General features: G+C 46.6%; 1 protein-coding gene across 1 annotated transcript; it reads right to left on the bottom strand.

The window, feature by feature from the left end:
* Positions 1–5,080: 5,080 nt before the first annotated feature.
* Positions 5,081–8,351, bottom strand: FOS (Fos proto-oncogene, AP-1 transcription factor subunit). Its single transcript, XM_074996757.1, has 4 exons — positions 8,037–8,351; positions 7,183–7,428; positions 6,658–6,765; positions 5,081–6,553 (listed from the first exon to the last, which is right to left on the bottom strand). Exons 1-4 carry the CDS (start codon positions 8,175–8,177, stop codon positions 5,936–5,938), a joined length of 1,113 nt encoding a protein of 370 aa, XP_074852858.1. The 5' UTR covers positions 8,178–8,351; the 3' UTR covers positions 5,081–5,935.
* Positions 8,352–21,595: the final 13,244 nt, after the last annotated feature.

Consider the following 21,595-nt stretch of genomic DNA (forward strand, 5'->3'; position numbering starts at 1 on the left):
CCGCGAGGCCCTGCTGGTCCCTTCCGGCCCGCATCGCACCTGGTAACGTGTCAGAGGCCGAAAAGTGGGGCGCGGCGCTGCCCGGTGTGCCCCGTGCCAGGGAAAAGAGGGGCCGGGCTGCGGCGGGGGAATTTTGTGTCCATGCACCGACTTGTGTGGTCGGCGAAACCCCCTTTCCCCTCAGGAAAAATCCCTTCCTGAGGCTAGAGAGTTTCCCTTTGGTAGCGCTTGATTTCTCTGGGTGGCCGCACTGGCATTGACAAGTGCGTGCTGCTGTTGCTTTCTACCCTCAGGTAAAGCCAGGCTGAGAGGAAGCTGAAATATGTTAGCCCCGTCTGTTTTTCACAGACACAAAATCACACGAATCTTTAAATGGTTGTTACGTTTTCCCAATCTTTGGAATTGACTCATTCTGGAAACCTCAGTGATTACCTCAGTGATTGCACAAAACAAAAATAGACTTGTGGCTAATGGACTTCCAAAATTGTATTTTGAAAGATCTGTCACTATTTTTCAATGGAGAATGATGCGGATGGCTCTAGTAACAGAGACTGCAGTTGTACCTGTGTTCTAGCAGCAGGTCTTGTCTGATGACGTGGGATAGGACTAAGGAATTGATCTCATTTAAATGCAAGTCTCAAAATTCTAACTTTGTCTACATTTACTTCTGCATTTGTGCAGTCCTAATCTAAATACCAGATTGCTAGGATAACTAATTAATCTATTTTTACTATAATTTGTGTAATGTGAGTGTTAAAATATGATTGATGGTTGAGGAATATGTATTTATTCCAAATATAGGTGTGTATGCTACACCACCCACCCCATGAAAATTTTCAAACAGAAATATTCTTCTTTGTGGAGTAAGTCACATGGAATGAGAGAGTAAATGAGATTAGACTATTAGGGTGTTCCTGCTACTAGATCTTTTATGAGTGAACTCTTGTGCCCTGTAGACTCCTCCCCCCCCCACAAACTGTTATTAAAAGATCTGTTTACAGATCCCACTTCAGGATAGGTGCTTATGTCTGTACTTCAGGATAAATTAAGAGGGTAAATCAGACCAAGGAAAATGTGCCATAGACAGGAAGTATATTTGTATTTATATTGTACAGTGTGTGTATATACCTCTGAAAGAGCAGATAAAAACAAAGTTGATTCTGTGTTGTGCCTCTTGGGTAGAAAAACTAGAGGGTCCTGAGCTTTAAGCCATCTTTGCACCTTCTGAATTGTATGCTGCCCCTGTATCCTAAACATAACCTAGGAACACATTTTTGTATATTGTCAATTCTTTAATTTTATATTCATGTTAGCTAATATGTAATAAATAAAATTCAAGATATTCTAATTGTCTGCTGTCTCCACTGTATTTTAAGCAAATTTCCTATCCCCAGTAGGAATTTGAGTTCATACTTTTGAGCTCATGGTTTTTCACCACAGTGTGAGAAAAACACTGACTTTCTGTTGCTTTGTACCATGAGCTTTAATTGTGTGTAAAGATGTCTTATCAGACTCCAGACTTTGAGGAGGGCTGTCCTTGCTGCTTGTAGATTTTTGAAATCTCCCACAGATCCATCTCCCTCCTTCCCAGTATTGCTTTAAGAACAGTGCCTTTTGTATAACATGTAAGTGGTTTTCAGAATTATTTGATCGGATCCCCTTCTTGTCTGTAGTAGTTTACACCCCTCCCAATTCACGTACCACTACTCAGGTCAGAAGAGAGAGTTGAGAGCAGCATCTGCTGGCCAAGTGCCCAGGTTTGAAGGCAGGTGCCATGCCAGTAGCAGCACAGAAATAATAGTGGTGGCAACCTGAAAAATATTTATCAATATCACTTCTTACAGCAGACGGTGCCCACTGTCACCCTTCTGTATTGTTTCTGCCACCCCAGGGCTGATAGTGGAGCCCAGCAGCTTCCAGATTGTAGATGGCAGGACAAGAAAGAACCTGCCCCTTGGTTTCCTTGTAGTGAGACACTGTCGGCTGGGGAGGAGATCCTACACCTGGGTGTTAGGGTTTTGACTGTTCCCTTTATTCCTACCTTCTGAGTGTGTGTGGCCACCCTGGAATAATAGCTGGAGCTCTTTACCCTTCATCCCTCCCCCCGCAAAAATTGCACAACTTGTGCCTCCCTTGACACATTCCTGTATCTCCCTTGGAAGGCCCACCATATAGTTTGAAAGCCTCCAATCTATTTGTTGGAAGGTTGCCAAAATCCAGCACCTCACCTTTTTAGATAAGGTCTAACAAGTGTCAAGCAACTGGCACACTATTAGAGCAAGAGCTATACATCACCTCATGCTTTGGTACTGTTTGCCATTATCGTAACATCTAGGCACTTTTACTGTAAAATAGATTGGCAATGTGAAAGTGCCAGTTTCTGTTTATCTTAAAATAGGACCTACGATCAATGTTTGAGATCTGTGTCAGACATTGATAATGGTAGTTCCTGCATAATAGCATAAAGCAGGAAGTTATGTAAGTATTGTCACAGTGTGTGGCCTTAATCCTGAAAGGCTGTTCAGTTGCAATATGGATACAAAATATGGTGTACTCTCTATGTGCCTGCCCTGCTATATCAGTTTGGGTGAAAAGACATCTTACTGTGAAAGCCAGAGAACATAGAAGAATCTTCTAGGGCACTAAACCCAGAACAGCTGCAGTAACTTCCAACACTTAAAAACATTCCTGCAGGTGCTGAGTTCAGTGCATATTGGGGGAAAAAACTCCAGTATGTTAAATACAAGAGGTAACCAGATGCTTTTGGGACCAGCAAGACATTCCTGCTTCAGGAGTTTTTCTAGTGCTGTCTCTAGAACAGTGTTTCCCAATGTTATTTGGCCACCCGACCCTTTTAAACTCGAAAGAATTTTGTATAACCCCATTCCCAGGCTCTGCCCTGCTTGGCTCCCAAACCCACCCCCCATCTCCAGGCTTTACCTGCCTCAGGCTCTGGATCTGCCCCCTCATCCACAAGCTTTACCCCCATCTCACAAACTGTCCCCCAATCCCCAGGATTAACCTTCCTTAGCCCCAAACTGGCACTTGAGACTAACCTATTTGTGGTGCTGGCTGGAGAGCCTATGCCAGACAGCTGCATGTGCCCAGCGGAAAGAAGGCTGGTGTAGAGGGGTGTAGCTGCTTGGGTAGCAGGGTGAGTGAGGGGCTCTCAGTGGCTCTCAACCCTGCTGCCATTGAAGTAATGGACTAAGTTCAGTTGGTTTAATGGCTGGATCCCTCCCGATGCCCTTCTGGCCATTAAAACAATTAAATTTAGCTCTACTGTTTCAGTGATGGCAGGGTGGGGAGCTGCAGAGGAATCAGCTATTGTAATGGAATTTTCTTGCAAAAGCCCAGGGTTTTGTGGAACACCACTTGGGAAACACTGCTCAAAAAGAATTACCAGTCATCTTGGAATGAAAGCTAGGTGAACTTGTCTGTTCACTCATCACTGCCCTGGTCAAATGCAACATCTGGTTCAAGCATGTCAGGCCTTACTCTCTACAAGATTGCTGATTGCACTGAAGTGATATGGCCCCAGACTGGGTTTCATATTCACTTGGGATAGTAATGGTTTATGTGGCTGCTGGTCTGGGGAATTGAGTCCTTAAAACAACCTTTTAACAGTTAACCCTTCTAGCTAAGCCTGTGCCTCTGAAAACTTGTACTGTTTGAGCTTAGTCTAAACCACAGCCTTCATTGTTGCCCTTGCTCTTTCACCATTGCTGTCAGGATTTTATTGCCTCATCCCCCGATTTTAGAAAGTCAGTGGAACAACTCTCCTGGATTGAAGCCCAGCCCATACTGAAATCCTGCTTTATTTCAAATTATTTTAGTATGTTGGATATTTCCTCAGAGCTCCTGAATTTCTATACCAAACATTAGCCATAGGGGTGGGGTAGAGGAAAGTCTACTTTAAAGCAAGTCCAAGGAGGGGAAAACCAATCATCTTGATAATTCTTTTTTCTGATTTGTCAACTTTGATTAATGCTTCTGGTTCTCTGTGCCTTAAATATTGAGTCTGTTTTGGTATGGCTGTGGTCTGAAGAAGTGGGTTTGTCCCATGAAAGTTCACCTAAAATTGGTTTGTTAGTCTTTGAAGTGCTACTTTACTGCTTTTTTGTTTTGATAGTATATAGATTGCACAGCTTTCTCTTATTTTCCAATCCACAACAGTTGGTCTCTTCCAACAGATAGAAAGTGTATAATCATATCTGTCCTATCAGGGCAGTAAACAAGGCTAGTGGAAAGTGAAGAGAAAAAAGTTGGAGGGAAGAGTTGGAATTGCTTTAATATACATCTACTGCCACTAGAACTGTGGTAGTATTACACACTTTGGGCACATGTTTATGCATCCTAAAAATATGCTAGGGAGATGAAGCAAAATCAGAGCACCAGTATTTGTTAAAGAAGACAAGCACCAGACAAGCGTTAATGGGTTTTGTAGCATTAGATTCTGCAGAACCAGGACTGCCTTGCAAGAGTAAGTTTCCAGCCTTCATGGTTGCAAATAGAAAAACACTTTTTTTTTTTTTTTTAAATAAACAAACCAAAACGTTTGACAGCTTCCAAACACTAACTCAGGGGTCACCTTTCCTTAATCTGTTTGGATATTTACTGACAATGAGGAGTCCACTGTTAAATACATAGTTGTATTTCTGATCCTATGAGAGGGAGTAGGAAAAGGCTATATAATCAGAGGAAAGATTAAGAGGTTTTGTAGCAGGGGATAAGACTGATGTTGAGGGAGAAGTGGATCCTTCCCTCCAGAAAAGGATGCAAGGCTGAGAATCAAGGAAGATAAATCAATCCTATACAGGTGAGGCTGTGGTTCCCCCCTCCACCACCACTCCCCCCCCCATTTTGTATCTGCAGTCATGTTCACTCTAACCACCCTGCTCTCCTCTGACAGTGGCAGGAAGCCGATCCAGAGCATAGTTAAAGACCAGAGTACCATTGTCATTTTTGTAGGGAGGCATAAAGGGATGTTAAAGTGTAGTTGTACATAGGAACTGGGACATAGCACATTTGAGCCCAAGTAAGGATGTCACAGTTTACAGTAAAGACCCCAAAACAGGTCTAGCATTCAAGTTAAATGCTTTTATTGACAATGTCTCTGAACATTAATAAGCAAACAATGCTTAAGTTTCATCCAAATTCACTTTTCCACATGTCAAAAAGACCTCAAGGTAGAAAAAAATAAAATAAAAATATAAATATCTGAGAATCCATCTTAATAAATAAATTAAAGACACAATAAAAACGTTTTCATGGAAAACTTATGTCAGAACATTCAGACCACTTCAACAATGCATGATCAGTACAGTTACAATGAACATTGATGTAGAAGAACTACAGTACATGGATATAGCTATTTACCTACTAGAAAATAAGTCTTTTCCCAGTTAAGATGGGTCATTGCTAAAGTCATCAGAACACGCTATTGCCAGGAACAGTTATTGTTAAATCAGCTGCACTAGATACGAGTTGGAGATACCCAGCACCAGGTTAAATTCCAATCATTAAAACCAAGAGATTAATTAATGCTAGTGAATACTAAGAAGGGAAAGGGAGTCACCAACCCAGCCATGTTGGACATGCTACAGACTACCAGCTCTCATGGATGGGTCACTGGGGACAAGACAAACTCCATGCGATTTGCTACATCTCTGGAAGAGGTCCGAGGCCTGGCTGCAGATGGCTCTGCATGGCCCTTTAGTGCCGGACCAGCCTATGCACGCCCAGAGAAAAAGGGTGCTTTGCCCTGCCCTAGGCTAGTGTGTCGGGCTGCCAGAACCCCCTCCCCAGGAAGAAGGTGGATCCTTGGCGATGAAAGGCCCCCCACACACACACACATACACAGCAGCAGATGAAGGCTCGGGATCCGCCGTGTTCACCCCTCGCCCTGCATTAAGTGCCCTGGAGCTGCGGCTCCTCACAAGGCCAGCAGGGTGGGGGAGCTGAGCGAGTCGGAGGAGGGCTCGTTGCTGCTGCTGCCCTTCCTGTGCGCTGCCGCACAGCTGGGGAAGGAGTCGGCCTCGGGGTAGGTGAAGACGAAAGTAGAGGTGTAAGTGCTGGCGCAAGGGGTGCAGGTCACCACCGGGGTGCACAGCGGCTCCAAATCCCCGCACGCCCCGGCCGCCAGGGGCTCCCAGTCCGCAGCATAGAAGGATGAGGAGCCGGCCAGGTCCATGTCGGGCACGGAGCGGGCAGTCTCCCGGGAGGAGTGCGGGAAGAGGAATTCATCGAAAGGCTCCGGCTTCAGCTCCAGGCTGCTACTGGCTTTGGCAGGCTCGGGCTGAGCGGCCTCCTGCATCATTGGCAGGCCGAAGGCGGACTCCTCGGACTCCGGGGAGCTGGGCACAGGCGCCTCGCCCAGGCCGCTGAGGTCCAGCGAGGAGACAGCGAGCTCCTCGGAGAACTGCAGCTCCTCGGGGATCTTGCAGGCCGGGCGGTGCGCAGCCAGGATGAACTGGAGCTTCTCCTTCTCCTTCAGCAGGTTCGCGATCTCGGTCTGCAGCGCGGACTTCTCCTCCTCCAGCTGATCGGTCTCCTGCGGGCACAGCGACAGGGGAGTGAGCCAGGGCCTCCGCCGCGGCCTGGGGGCGGGGCAGGTGCTGCGGGCCCAGCTCAGTTAGGGCTCGGCGGAGAACTTACCGCTTGCAGCGTGTCTGTCAGTTCTCGCCTCCGGTTGCGGCACTTGGCGGCTGCCATCTTGTTCCTCTCCCTCCTGATCCTCCTCTTTTCCTCTTCCTCTGGGGACAGCTAGGGGAGAACACGGGCGCAGTTAGGGCCTGCTGCTCTGCCGCGCCTTCCCGAGGAGCCCGTACAGCCTCGCCCCTCCAGCGAGCTTCCCCCTTCCCATGCAACGCCCCCCAGCGAGCTCCCCCCGTCACATGCAACGCCCCTCCCCCCCGCGGAACCACATTTAAGATGCTCAGTGGCTGCGTGTGCCTTGCCTGCATGGCAGGTAAGGTCCCGAGCAGGAGAGCAAAGCGTACCCCAGTTTATAGGGCAGCCCTACTGGAGCCCGGCAGGGCTCTCCCTAGACTATTACCCTCCTCCCCAGTTCAGTGCAGCTGTGGGGGTCAGTGCCTGACAGCTCGCGCCCGCGCCGCGGAGAACTAGCCGCCCCCGCCCCAGCTGCTAGTTTGGGACGATCGCAAGGGGCTGCGTATTCACCTGTTCGATTTTGCCCCGTCGTCCAATGCTTTGCCCACGGCCTCCTGCGCTTTTGACAATTCCAGCCCTGGAATAGGCGCTGGCTGGAGGAGTCGAGACCCCGTAGAGGTGGGCTCGGTTCTGGGATGGAGCCACTGAAGAGATGAGGGTGGGCTGCACCAGCCACTGCAGATCTGGGCTTGTGGAGATGGCAGTCACTGTCGGAACGAAGTTGGCGCTGGAGACAGCTAGGTCGGTGCAGAAATCCTGCAAGCAGAAGGGAACGAACGGGCATTAGGGAGAGAGATGCGCCCTGCGCCGCACCCCCGCAGCAGGCTGGATCCGACACAGTGCCCCAGAGGCTTCGTCTTGGGCTATTTTGAGCCAGGCCTTCAGCCCCCGGAGCCAGGCTGGTTCAGGCGCTGCGCTGCCATCGTCAGACTCCACATGAAAAGGGGGTTTGTTATAAATATCCCTGACGTCTGCACTGACGCAGACGCCGCTCCGGAGTCTCCTCAATGAGCTCTCGTTTTTTATCAATGAAGCCGTTTTACACACCCGCTGCAGAGCGGAGCGTAGGCCACAACCCCCCTTTCCCTGGGCAGGGGCCAGACTGCGGCCTCCCCTACATCCCAGCTTAGCCCCCCCCCATGAGGTCCGCAGGCTGGGGGCTAGACTGCTGCCTCTTCCTTCTCTCCCGTGAAAGCACCCGGGAGAAGAGAGAGGCCCGTGCAGGATAAACCCTTCCTGATGCGGTGATCATCCGCGCACCTGAGCTGCCCCCTTTGGGAACGGAGACAACTGCCCCACAGACTCCCCACCCCTCCAGCGTTACTGCCCTTGGGTAATCACAAGCGAACGTCCCGGTCCCTCACCTGCTGGTTGACAGGCGAGCCCATGCTGGAAAAGGAATCCGCTGGAGAGGTGTAGTAGGTGAGGCTGTCCCCAGCCGGGGAAGCGCTGCTGCAGCGGGAGGAAGACGCGTCGTAGTCTGTGGTGAAACCCTGGTACATCATGACGGCTAAACTAGGCTGATCCAAACCCCGTTTGGGCGGCGATGTTGTCCTGTCTGATTGTGTGTCTATCCGGGCTGACTGTCCCTCTGTGCGTGCAGATGGGTTGTCTGTTCCCAGGCGTATCTCTCGTCCCTTGCCAGTCTCAGTCACTCAGGTTAGCTCTGCTGCTGGAGTATAGTGCGGCGCCCCGGCCTTTTAAACTCTCCTTTGTGAATGGCTCCTATATCGTCACTGGCGGACCCAACACCTAAGGGAAGGGGGAGACTGAGGCGACGCGCCGCCTGTAAGCTTTCGCCCCATATTCCGCCTCCCTTCCACACCGTTTACGTACTGGTCTAGCTTCCAAGCCATGTCAAGGTGGTTATTCTGAGGGTCTTCAGGAGATCAGGGCCACACAGGGTCAAGGAAGGCTGCTGGTTTTCCCCCTTCCACAATGGTACAATCCCAGCTCGGGAACCCACTGACGCAGATATCCTTATATGGGATACATCCTGTGCAAGGGGGTGTGACTGACGGGAACCGCTCCAGGCTGCAGCCAAGTGCGGCGCTCGCGAGCTTGAGGGCGTGTGTGTGTATGTGTGTGAGTGTGTGTGTGAGAGAGAGAGAGAGAGAGAGAGCGCGGGGGGGAGGAGAACGAGCGAGTGGTTGAGCTATGTAGGCAGATTATTCAGGTCTGAATACACTATAACAGTTCCTCTTAGTGAAGAAGTTCAAGTCTTTGCTGAAATTTGAAATAGCTCTTCCTCCCACCCTCTTGGAGAATCACGTTTGGTTAGTTACAGAAACCTTCGCAGAGTTCTTTCACCTTTAACGTCGCCCAGAGGTGACATTCTCAGCCCAGCCCCTGTGGTCTGCACCTGTTTCCTCTCACTCACCTCCCTCCCATTCAAATAGTTCTAAACAAGTCCAGATGCTGCTATATTATCACATGCTATTACATTTACTTATCACTTTACTGACAAGTCTGAAGACAAGGTCCCTGCCCAGAGGGGCTCGGCTGTCTTAACAAACAAACTACAGAGGAAGTCTGGGAAAAAGGGAAAAGGGGCATAAAAGCAATGGGAGTGAGCAGCAGGGATATAAGGCCAGTCTTGTTAGTTCCCCTATCTTTATTTTAGTGTTAATGTTTGTTTTTAATATCACCGGGTAGTTAGGTAGCTTTCTTGGTGCTTTTCGAATGTGGATTTAAAACAGCAATTGTCCTTGCTATTTGGTTTGCTCTGTTTTGTTGCTTGTGAGGGGGACTATTAAATTATTGTTCAGATGTAAAAGTTGTTGATCAAGAAGAAAGGAGCAGTGGTGTTGGAGAGGTTGTTTTGTTTTTGAGTAAGCCCATATTTTGTGTTATATTTTTATGCAACGTATCTAAGTATCTCGTGTTTTCTTAGTTACAATTTAGCTAACATTTCATTTTGGAGTCCATGTTTGACTTTCTAAGTTAACATGTACATCCCATATAATAAGCTGTTGATGGTATATACAGAGTCTCACATCTGTAAAACAATTTTTTGCAGTAGAGTACTGCCATTGCAGGGTGTCTGATCCTGTCGCTTTCACTTTTATGACATTGTAGAGTATTTGAGAGAAGTTATCACATTTTTGTTTATCTTTAAAATGCTTTTATATACAGAAATTAAAATTTGCAACTGGAGGAACTATACTTAATAAATACATAACTAATTTTCCACATTTAGTTTGGTAAGCACTGTAAAATGAGCTCGGTTAATGGTTATCTAAGCAGTGGGTCTTATCCAAAACCCGTTGAAGTCAACAGTAAGCCTCCTGCTGACTTTAATGAGCTAGGGAACCAACACATATTGTGGGCCAGGATCCCAATCCATCCAGAAAATATAATTTCACTTGCAGAGATTTGAATAGCAATTCTACATCTGTTTTGTGTCCAAGCAAACAAAGATGCAAGTTATACCTTCTTTATGAACATAGATCATATCTCTATTAAATTATTACTTCAAAACAATATTTATTCTACAACAAAACCAACAAGTACATCAAAACTATGTTGTGGATACTGTGTGTTACAGAACTGTTACTCACTAAAGGAGCACACACATTTTATTGTAAATAAATTCCTGTCCCTGGCACAGAATTATTTCTGTCTATACTGTGGGATTGGAATATTACAGAATGTACGTGTGGAAAATATAACCTCCTCCACTTCCTGGGGTAGGGAAAATGTTATGCGCATGTGCGATTATTATTCATGTTGTTATTAAATAAGCAGAATAATAGCTGAGAATAGTGTTATTAATGGACACAGGGAGGAGCCATGAATTAAAGTCTACTGAGTGCTTTGAAGGAGTGAAGGGCTGCAGGGGAGGCTATTGTTATCTGCTGGACATTGAATTTCCCAGACAAGTTGTATGTAAACAGAAGTGCGAGGGAATTGCTGGGATGTGCCCTGTGCCATTGTGTGCAGACCGGGGGCTGCTGTCCTGGGAGACAGCCAAGCAGTGGCGATGTTAGGCAGAGGAGGTTTCTCCTTTCCCAGAGTTTGGGTTTGATATAATCCTCGTGGCAGTGAAGTTCAGAGACACCCACCCCCAGGCTCAGGTCAGGCCAAGTCAGGAGGGGCCAGACCGCAGACTCTCCTCGCAAGGGTGCCAAGAGAGATCGCACAGCTATACATAGTAACAGGGAAGCTGCAGCACTGAGTCTGTTTACAGCAACAAACAGAGCCTCGGGCGCAGTCTCCAAGCAGGGAACGTCACAGACAGGCTGGGATGATCCTGCTGGCAGCTCCTGCTGCCTGAGCTCACGGGCTAAATGCAGCGCTTGATGCTGCTGCGCGGTCACCTCTTTTCTTAGACATCTGGGCCACTGGGGCGGAGAAACAGGGCCAGCGGCTATGTCAGATCACCAGTACTGGCGGCCCTGCGGAGTGGCGCGGGAGCCTCTTTGATCTGTTCTGGACACTCCCCCTCGCCCCCGGTTTAATCGGCTCTGTCTCTGGTTGGGGACTGGGCTCCTCCGGTCCTGCTCCGGAGACAGGGTAGCCAGAGACCTGATGTGACTCTGGCTTCTTTCAGGCAGAGCGCAGGGCTGGCAAAGCTCGTTAGTGCCACATAGTATATGCTAGGGGCAGAACTGGGCCCAGCAAAGTGAGGCTGAACATGGCTGCAGACTGAGCTCTGCGGGAATAAGGAGTTTGAGCTTCATTCCTGTTTGTAAAACAGCTGTAGACACAACAGGCCAGTGAAAGATCAAACCCCCAAACCGTGGCCCCATGAGCAAAATCTGAGCAGCCAGTCTACACATTTGCTGCTGGGTCCTTCCTCCTCCTCTCTTGGGCTCCCAACCTGACTCCCATCTGTTGCCAAGGAGAGTTCTACTCTAGTCTCTTGTTTATATCAGAGCAGTCCCCCTGCTGTCAGAGTGCCTCCAATGGGAATACTTTGAAATCCATGTTCTGTTTCTGTGTATTTAGAGGAGTCTCTCAGCCAGCCCTGCTGCTTTCTGAGATATCTCCTTGCTGTAGTGTGGTAGCTCACTACACACAATAAACCATAGAAAGGCTTAGAAGGTGAGGAGGAGGCACTTTGCTGAGATCACAAAATATTTGTTGACAAGACAGCTATTTGGTGCCTGCAGATGGAAGCTGGTTTGTTCTTCCCATCTCCTGCAGTGACTGTGTACACTCTGTTTGTATCAATGGAAAGTCCTCAGATACTGCAGACATCTACTATGAAGACAAGGAAACAGGGAAACCAAAAACACATGACGTGGTTTGTTGTTTCCTTCTAGTGTGGTGCGCATGCATTTATACCGCAGCATGTGAGAGAAAAAGGAGGGAGGCAACTCTAGTCAGCAAGCACCGCCCTGGAGACAAAATATAGTCATAGCATGAAACCACACTGTCCACGTGGCTGAGGCTGTGCTCACTGCCTGTTCTTTCTTCTATGCTGTCTTCAGCACCCTTCTGCACAATCTGCATTAGCAGAGCAGTTCCTAGAAGTTCCACAAGTGAGAAGGAGCCTCCACCGTACTAAGTACTGTAAACACCTATAGCAGGAAACAGTCCCTGTGCTGAAGAGCTTCCATGACCACATGGAAGATGAATAGTAGAACCAAGAGTAGAACACACATCTCCTGAGTGCTAGTCCAGTATCCTGTCTGCTGGCCCACACTACCTTTTTGCAGCACTAGGACAACAAACACTTCTGTGCCATCTCTGTGGCTGGGGCAACATAGTACCTCTCTGTGCCTGTGAGCAGGCCATCTTTAGCTTGCTTAGCCATTAGTTACATCTACATTTGTACAGAATAAAGGTCCAGAGGCTAAAAAATGAGGAAGTGTCTCCCAATGGCAGCCTGCATCATGCATACCCAAAGTGAAGGGCAGAGGGAGAGATTGGCGGTTCCAAAGGTTTGCAGGGGAGGATAAGACCACATCCTATGTTCATAGAATCATAAAATCCCAGGAGTGGAACAGATTTTAGGAGGTCATCTAGTCCAGCCCCCTGTCTGAATCAGGATCAACCCCAACTAAATCATCCCAGCCAGGACTTTGTCAAGCTGGGACTTAAAAACCTGTAGGGATGGAGATTACACCACCTCTCTAGGTAACGCGTTGCAGTGTTTCAGCACTCTCCTAGTGAAATAGTTTTTCCTAATATCCAACCTACATCTCTCCATCTTTAACTTCAGACCATTGCTCCTTGTTCTGCCATCCATCATTACTGAAAACAGCCTCTTTCCATCCTCTTTAGAGCCTCACTTCAGGAAGCTGAAGGGTTCTATCAAATTGTTCCTCACTCTTTTCTTCTGCAAACTAAGTAAGTCCAAGTCTCTTGGCCTCTCCTGATAGGTCATGTGCTCCAGCCCCCTCATAATTTTCATTGCCCTCTGCTGGATCCGCTCCAATGCATCCATGTCCTTTCTATACTGGGGGTCCCAGAACTGGATTCAATACTCCAGATGAGGCTTCACCAGTGACAAATAGAGGAGAATAATAACTTCTCTAGATCTGATGGAATCACTTCTCCTAATGCACCCCAATATGCCATTAGCCTTCTTGGCTACAAGGGCACACTGTTGACTCATATCCAGCCTCTCATCCACAATAATCCCCAGGTCCTTTTCTGCTGCACTGTTACATAGCTAATTGGCATCCAGCCTGTGACAATGCTTGGGATTCTTCTGTCCCAAGTGCAGGACTCTGTATTTGTCCTTGTTCAACCTCATCAGATTTCTTTTGACCCAATCCTCCAATTTATCTAGGTCACTCTGGATTCTATCCCTACCCTCCAAAGTATCTCCTGCTGTAGCTCAATTCCATCTCCTCAGACTAGAAGTCCAGCACTGAGTACTAGAACCTCTCCTGTTTTGTCTGTTTTCAATCCTTTTCTTACTTTTAGTTCATATGTGACTTTTTAAGGCCTTAAAAGCCACAATGGAAAAGCACCCAAGGCATGTAGTACAATGCAATGCACTCTGGCAGTCCACCTCCAGGGCTGGAGACAGTTCAGGCTAGTTTTTGCCATGTACCTCAGCATTGTAGTGTTTCCACTGGCAACTGACAGGGGCAACCCTGGTGCTAATCGTCTGTCAACTAAAATTAACCATACAGAATGGATCCATGTTTCACTTTCCACATCAGTATGGTGACACTAATGTGCCTGAAGCTAAACATGAGCTGTTTGGGGGTGTTCCAGGCTGTTGCTGTGTGATGGGGGACACTTTGCTGGCTGGAACAGAAAAGGACTGCCAGATTTAAAATGCTCTGCAGGACTGAAGCATGCTGCCTGAGAAACCAGTTCCTGAATTATCAACTCCCTCCCTATCTAATCGGAAGATCCTACAGTGGTACACACTGTACCAGTGGTAACCTACACTAAAAGCTTATCAGGGCTGGGGCCATGTATTTTATTTTTCATTCAAATGCAGAGCACACTTCTGGTTCAGTCTAAATAATAATTAATAACAATAGCAACTGCATGTGATTGATTGTCTAGGGAGCAAAATGCTGCTCATGGACAAATCTTGGCATCTCATGGTTCAACATTTAAATTGCAATAGTCAATTGCTCAACATTTACACAAGGTAAAGCTCCCTCCCATTTGCACCTTCACTTTTTGCCCGTTATCATTCTCCCATGTGCCATCCGGTCTTTTAACTAACTAAGGCTATGTCTTCACGAGGTAAAGTAAGTCGACCACAAATATGTCGATTTTAGCTATGCGAGTGCTGTAACTAGAATTGTGTACCTGCGCTTTGCTAACTTGGCTGTCTATGCTGGGGAAGGTGGATGGGAGAGTTTCTCCTGTCAACCTCCCTTACTCCTTGCATCTCACAAGGAGTACAGGGTTTGATTGCAACCCCTCAGAGGTCAATTTTGTGCATCCATTCTAGATACATGAAATTGAACCCCAGAAAATCCACCATGAGCAGGTCAATCTTCCAGGGTAGTGTAGACATAGCCTTAGAATTTAAACTCCTGGGGAAGGCATCATAAGCCAGATTTTCTGATCTTGTAAAGTTGTGTTTGTCAGAGGAATGTCAGGGAGTAAGTGAAGAACAGGCAGTTTAACTTACCCTGGAGTTTTCTGTATTCTCTGTCCTGGAGTGGCCTTATCTAGCCTTGGAACTCTACGCTAAGCTACCATGACCCCTGAGTGTTGTTCTACACCAGTCAAGGGCCCTGGAACACAGTGTGCTCCAACCTTACCTCCTTCTCCCCCTAGTATATCCCCTGCCCTGGAGACTGCAAGGATACATAGACATTCAATGACTCCATGCCATTGCCATCTAATGAGCTCCTTATGCAGAGGTTTTTCACCAGGGTTCTATCTGGTAGATCTTTGGTTGTGTCATCAGTGGTGGTGTAAGACAGCTGGAGCTGAACAGACAATTTGGTCTCATATTTTTATTTGTTTCTAGTGTGACGTGCACTCATGGCGCTGAATAATCATGCATAGTTCTAGCGAACTACTTTCAATTGAGACCAATCTAGCAGTGAGACCAGCCTAAAGTATAAAAAATTAAATGCTCCCAATATTTATAGAATCAATGAGCACCTGAGAGATTAGATAGAGTAACAAAGAAGGTGCTCAGGTTCTCCAGTGACAGGTAGTAATATAAAAATTCTAATAGCTTTTTTGTAACTCAACAAACAAGGCAGTTGTCCAAAGGTGGGAAACTACAGCTGCATCCTTTTATCTGCAACCACAATTGGAACAAATCCCATGGACTCACATTGTACAACTTAGCCTTTATTTCATCCTAGGGGCTCAAAGCACTTGATGGGACTGACTATGAGGTGATGGGTCTGGAAGTTCCTTTAAGATCTCTAATGCTCTGAGCTTTTCTTTAAATCTCCCAGTTGAGACATCTTAGAAGATCAGCCAAATCACAGCTTATGCATGTCTGTAAAGGAAATCCCATAGCTGTTAGGCAGCAGTAGAGTGGCTGCTAGAATAATGATGCATTGTATGCTGGTCCCTGTAATTTAGGAAACCATACAGCTATATTAGATAAGAGGAAAGCCACACCCTGCTTTATTTGTTGCCAAATAGGTGTGGCCCTCTAGCAACAATATGGCAAAATGTTTTTAAGCTATAAAGTTAAGAAATACTGAAATCAGGAAGAGACTGCAGCAGCTCTGTTTGATTGAGGGGACCTTCCAGCAAGAGCAGAACAAAATGGCAGGACCACATAAAGGGACAGGATAGCCCATAAACAAAGAAATCCTAAAAGCTGAGACTACCAAGTGCCCTAGAAACTGCTCTAGAGGAGAATCATAGTCCTTTCAGGATGCACAAAGGGCCACAAAGCTGAAGATCTTTTGGAAGAAAAATCCAAGGCTTCTACCCTGACTAGGGAAAACCCCAGCTCTATTTGAACAAGCCTCACACCTTTTCCCCATCTCCTTTCGAGTCAATATTATGTTTAGATACTAAATTATTGAACAGGCTGCACAGGAAGAAGAATTTAGTATTTAATACAGACAAAACCCTCCTTTGTTAAATTCTGCCAGCATCCATCATCTCCCATGGTAGTAACCAAGCCATAAGGACTTGGAGACATTCAGTCTCGTTGATTCCAGGCTCCAGTATGGAACTTCAGTGGGGATTACACACATTTGTTGACACTAAAAAGAAATGGAGAGATTTGATGCTTGCTGCTTGTTCCAGATGAACTGCAGATCACATTTGACAGCAAGACTGAATATTACATGGACACAGAGGAAGTTAGCTGTGTGGAAAGATGCTGCCACTGCAGGAATAACGGCCCCAGCAAAGCAGCTAGAGAATATAGGATGAGACACAGCCGGAGCGAATGTCCCTCCCCTAGGAACAAACAGTGGAAAATCACCTGAAGGAAACTGAAATTTGTTAAAAAGTATTAATGAACTGAAATAAACATGGGTGAAATGTTTCACAGTAGTTTATGGGTACCTGTATTGTGAAGGAATACACTTTCCCAAGAGACACTGTGTCATGCACCCATGCCAGTTGCTTGGCTTCAGTTTGGTATTTACCATAGACTGCAAGGGCCAACTTTTGCTTTTTTTTTTTTTTTTTTTTTTGGGGGGGGGTGTTTTATTTTAACTCATCCATAGCTAGCCCTTTAGCAATATCAAAATTTTGAAAAAAATTACTAATACAAAGGGGCAACTGGAACCCAATCAGCCTAACCCTAGATTATGACTACTGACCCATGCCAATCTTAAACTGATCAGAGACGTTGATTCACTCATCCTCCCAGTGAAACGTATGGAACTTAATAATTGAATGGGCAACCAGCTGCTCCCTGTAGAGCTCTACATCACTCACAGTGCAAAGCATGTGCTCACACAGGAAATACTCAAGAAATATCAGTAAAACATCTCTGACTGCGAACCCCAAACTAGAAGAAGCTCAAAGCAGTCAGTCCTAGATACACTACTTCATAGACTAGCAGGCCTGGAAGGGATCTGAAGAATTCTTCTAGGTTAGTCCCTTGAACTCAAGGCAAGAGTAAGTACTGTATTAGACCATCCCTGATGGGTGTTCATCTCAGTTTCCCCACTGTAAACAAGATATAGAGGACAGACTCAACTTATCCTAGAGACCACTTATCCTTTGTGTATCCTGAGCTTCTTCAAAGACAACAAAGCAGGTAACATATGCCTCACAAATTACATCAGAGGCCCATAGGATCATCAAAGGAGAAACAGTAATTTCCTACTGAACTAACTTGGAAGAGAAGACCAGGCACACAGTAAAAGAACCAGAGAGTAGACCAGATGAAAGGCTCTGTTGTCCCTGTCCTAGTGCCACCCAGGCCTCTGACAATAGGGTTTTCTTTCTTTTGTCACACATTTGGTCTACCCAACAAGAACCTCACTTGGAAATAATGAAGTAGACCAGAGAGCACAGACCCAGAAACCACCTTCGACCCCCATCCCACCATCGACATCTACGTTGGGATTTCACTCAATACAACTGTGTAACTCAGAGGTCAACCTTCTAAGTATGCAAAGTCTGCCCAAGAGGCAGCACATTCAGCCAAAACAGCAGATAACCATTATCTCTCCCATCACTCTTCCTTCCTGGCCCCATCTGTCATTGTAAAACTGTCATGCCACTTTACTGTTTAGTCCCTGATGTCGCAACTTGTGCCCACACAAAGCTCCCCTGTCAATGAGGAAATCGCCTCTGCTCCAGTCCCAAGAATAATAATTAGAGGATGATTTCTGAGCACTCTGATTACATTACCTCTATGTGGTGAAGGCTGTAGCATCCCATATGCAAATCAATTGTTTTAGAGAACAGGTAACACTAATTTTCACATCCACACCCTTGTGTCTGAGCATCTTCTTAATTTTAACCAAAGGGGGTTGTGTGGTTTCTACAGAAAATGAAGACCATCACATTTATTATATGATGTTTGTATGAAAACTAGTTTGATGGAGATGTAGACTGTAGACTACAATACCATGTTGAAGTGAAACTTGTCGCCTCAGGGGAGGTGGGGTCTTGGGCCTAACTCAGTCAGTGCTGAGAACATTGGCTATTTGTGAAGACAGCACTTTATGATGTCTGGACCGATTGAGATGAGTATTTGCAAATATAAATGAACCTCAGGAGAGCTCCCTAAAGAGGGTGGGCTGGGGGAGGGGAGATATGACACTAGGCTAAGAGACAACAGTGTATACCTATAAAAGCAGAAGAAATGGCTCAAGTTGTTATCCATTTCTTGGAAAGATTCTGACAACAAGGGTTTCCCATGAAAGATGGATCTCAGCTTTCTGAACTAGACAAGCATAGTGAGACTTGACAGTTGGGTAAAAAATACCTTATTAGATGTGAAAGTCATTGGTTAATAAGTATGAACTATAGATTGTGTTTTATGCATTTCTTTTACCCGTAACCTTATTCCCAAGCCCTGTTATTTGCTTTTATTTGAATCGCAGTCTCAAACTCTGTTAAATAACCCTCACTTTTGGTATTACTATAGACATGTCTAGGTGCCTTGTGCTCAGCAGAGTTTTGAACTGAAGTGGAAGTGGTAAATTGAGGCACACCACTTCCATGGAGACAAGAACATGGTGCACGTTACCATATCCAGAAGATTCTGGTCTGGGCACTGAAATCTAACAAAGTTAGATGTAAACTACAAATTGCTACCTGGCGGAGAGAAATGAACAAGGCTCACAGAGCCCAGAGCTAGAGCCTCACTACCGCGGAAGATTAACCTACGTATAAATCAATATATAGCAACTGGCACAGCTAAAATTGAGTATTGGTGATTGACTTCTATGTTTAGTATAGAAATAGCCTAGGTCAGTATTTTCCAACCATGGGTGTGTGCAAATTTGGGGGTACACTGAGGTCTTCCAGCGGGTACATCAACTCATTTAGATATTTGCGTAGTTTTACCACAGACTACATAAAAACACCACAGGTTCAACCTCTTAAATCCAGAATTTTCTCTTCCACCAACATGTCATGACCACAGATGTTGCAGGACCAGAGAGTCCTGGGGCTGGGGCAGGACCTGCATCAGTGGGCAGGGGCTTGGGCCATACCAGTGGCTGTTAGCCTGGCCCGGGCCGGAGCTGGAGCCCTTGGTAGCCCTGCTGCAGTGAGGAGCAGGGGAGGTAGAGCCATTGCTGGAGCTCAGGGGTGAAGTCTAAGCCCCCACCGAGACCCCACAGGAGGAGGGAGCAGAAGCCAGCAGGCCCTTGGTGACTGGAGAGCCAGTGGTGAGCAGCGGGCCTGAGAAGCTGGGGAGCCAGCAGGAAGCCGGCCAGGGAACTGCAGGCTGGGAGACAGCCAGGAAGGTGCAGGACCAGGAAGCCACGGACTGGTGAGCTGCCAGGGAGTCAGCTGGGGAGCTGCAGGGCTAAGAGTGGCCAGGGAATCACAGAGACAGGGACACAGCTGGGTAACCATGGCAGCTGGGGAGCCAGTGGGAATTCTGGAAAGTGGCCCCCTCCTTCTGCCCTTCTGCTCTCTGATCTGCTTACCTCGATAATAATTTTTCTGATTTGTCAACCTTGATCACTATTTTTGGTTCTCTGTGCCTTCAATATTGCGTCTGTTCTGGTATGGCTATGGGCTGAAGAAGTGCGTCTGTCCCACGAAAGCTCATCACCTAATAAATTATTTTATTAGTCTTTAAAACGCTACTGGACTGCTTTTTTGTTTTGATGGTAATGCTTTTGGCTATGTCTACACTAGCCCAAGACTTCGAAATGCCCATTTCGAAGTTTACTAATGAAGCGCTGAAATACATATTCAGTGCCTCATTAGAATGCTGGCAGCCACAGCACTTAGAAATTGACGCAGCTCGCCACTACGCAGCTCATCCAGACGGGGCTCCTTTTCGAAAGGACCCCACCAACTTTGAAATCCTCCCCTTATTCCTATCTGCTGTTAGGAATAAGGGGATTTTGAAGTTGCCGGGGTCCTTTTGAAAAGGACCCCCTTCTGGATGAGCCGCATCAATTTCGAAGTGCCATGGCTGCTGGCATTCTAACGAGGTGCTGAATATGTATTTCAGCGCTTCATTAGTAAACTTCAAAATGGCCATGCAAATGGCTAGTGTAGACACAGCCTTTGAGTGGCAACGTAGCACAGGACTTGATGCATTCTGTCTGATGCAGGTTAGGGTGGGAGCAGAAGGACATGAACTGGAGATTGGAATCAAGAGACTGGAGCTAACTGGAAGATAAGCCAAGAGAGAAGAAAGGGATCCTTACCAAAAGAGTGGCAAAACCAATTTCCTGTGTGCATTCATTGTCTAAATATTCATCCCCCTGCCCTGCTTATTGCACCTTGAAATGGGAACTACTAGGATTCACACACATGTTGTTCTCTGGCTCTCCCATGTGCAGGGTGTTCCTGTTGCTTTAGTTTAAGCTGAAGGACAACTGCTTATAAAAATCCAGGCCAAATCTTGTACACCATGTACCAAGTTAAACCTGCTCTGCAGCTCCACCCTCTAGATGACAGCTCACCCAGCAGCAAAGACACCAGCCTCTTACTTCCCACCTTTACAGGCTGTCTTCCAGGCGTAATTAACACAGCTCAGTGCCCATCCCTGGGCCTGGTCAGAGAAAGGGGAACTGAAATATTGCCAGAGTGGGAGACACACTAGGAGAGAACAGAAAACACAACTCCTAAAAATGCATCTGATGAAGCGGGTGTTTGCCCATGAAAGCTTATGCTGCAAAGTATCTGTTAGTCTATAAGGTGCCACAGGACTTCTTGTTGAACTCTAAAAAAGTGACCTTCGCCCATATATTATTAATTCTTCTGGATTGGGGTAGTATCTGCACATGCCTCCAGCTAGAGTCCATACTGATTATTATTATTACATGAGGGGCAAAGGAAATAATGAAAGGGCTGCTTCTGAGAGGAAGTGTAAACTGAGTGAGAAAAAAAAATGGGTGTGTGTCAGTGGCAACCAGGTTAGGAGAAGGCAACTAGGAAAAAGAAGAAAGCCTTTGCTGTACTAGACAGCTCCAGTGCCTATAGTTCAGGAGGAAAATTACATTGCTTCCTCACGCGGAAATGAGCATGCACATGGCCACACATTAAACCATTGAACACTCATGCATACACACGCACCAGGCCCATGTACAGCAGCATAATCGTTCAGTTGCCTAGATATGCACCATCAACACACATCTGCGTGCACTCACTGCACAAGCACACACAGGTACGTGGCTAACCCCACTCTGCACAGACAGGGAAGAAGGCAGACATGCAGGTACATACAAGTATATTGCCAACCCCATTCAGCATACAAGCAAGCATGTGTGCACACCCCCCTACGTACACATGTGCACAGCCAACCACTGAGTGCACAAGCACATGCACAGGGGTACATGGCTCACTCCACTCAGTGCACACATGTACACACAAGTACATGGCCAACCCCATTCAAAATAGAAGCAGACATGCATGTGCA

This window comes from Carettochelys insculpta, chromosome 6, assembly GCF_033958435.1.
Source record: "Carettochelys insculpta isolate YL-2023 chromosome 6, ASM3395843v1, whole genome shotgun sequence".
NCBI classification, from domain to species: domain Eukaryota; kingdom Metazoa; phylum Chordata; order Testudines; family Carettochelyidae; genus Carettochelys; species Carettochelys insculpta.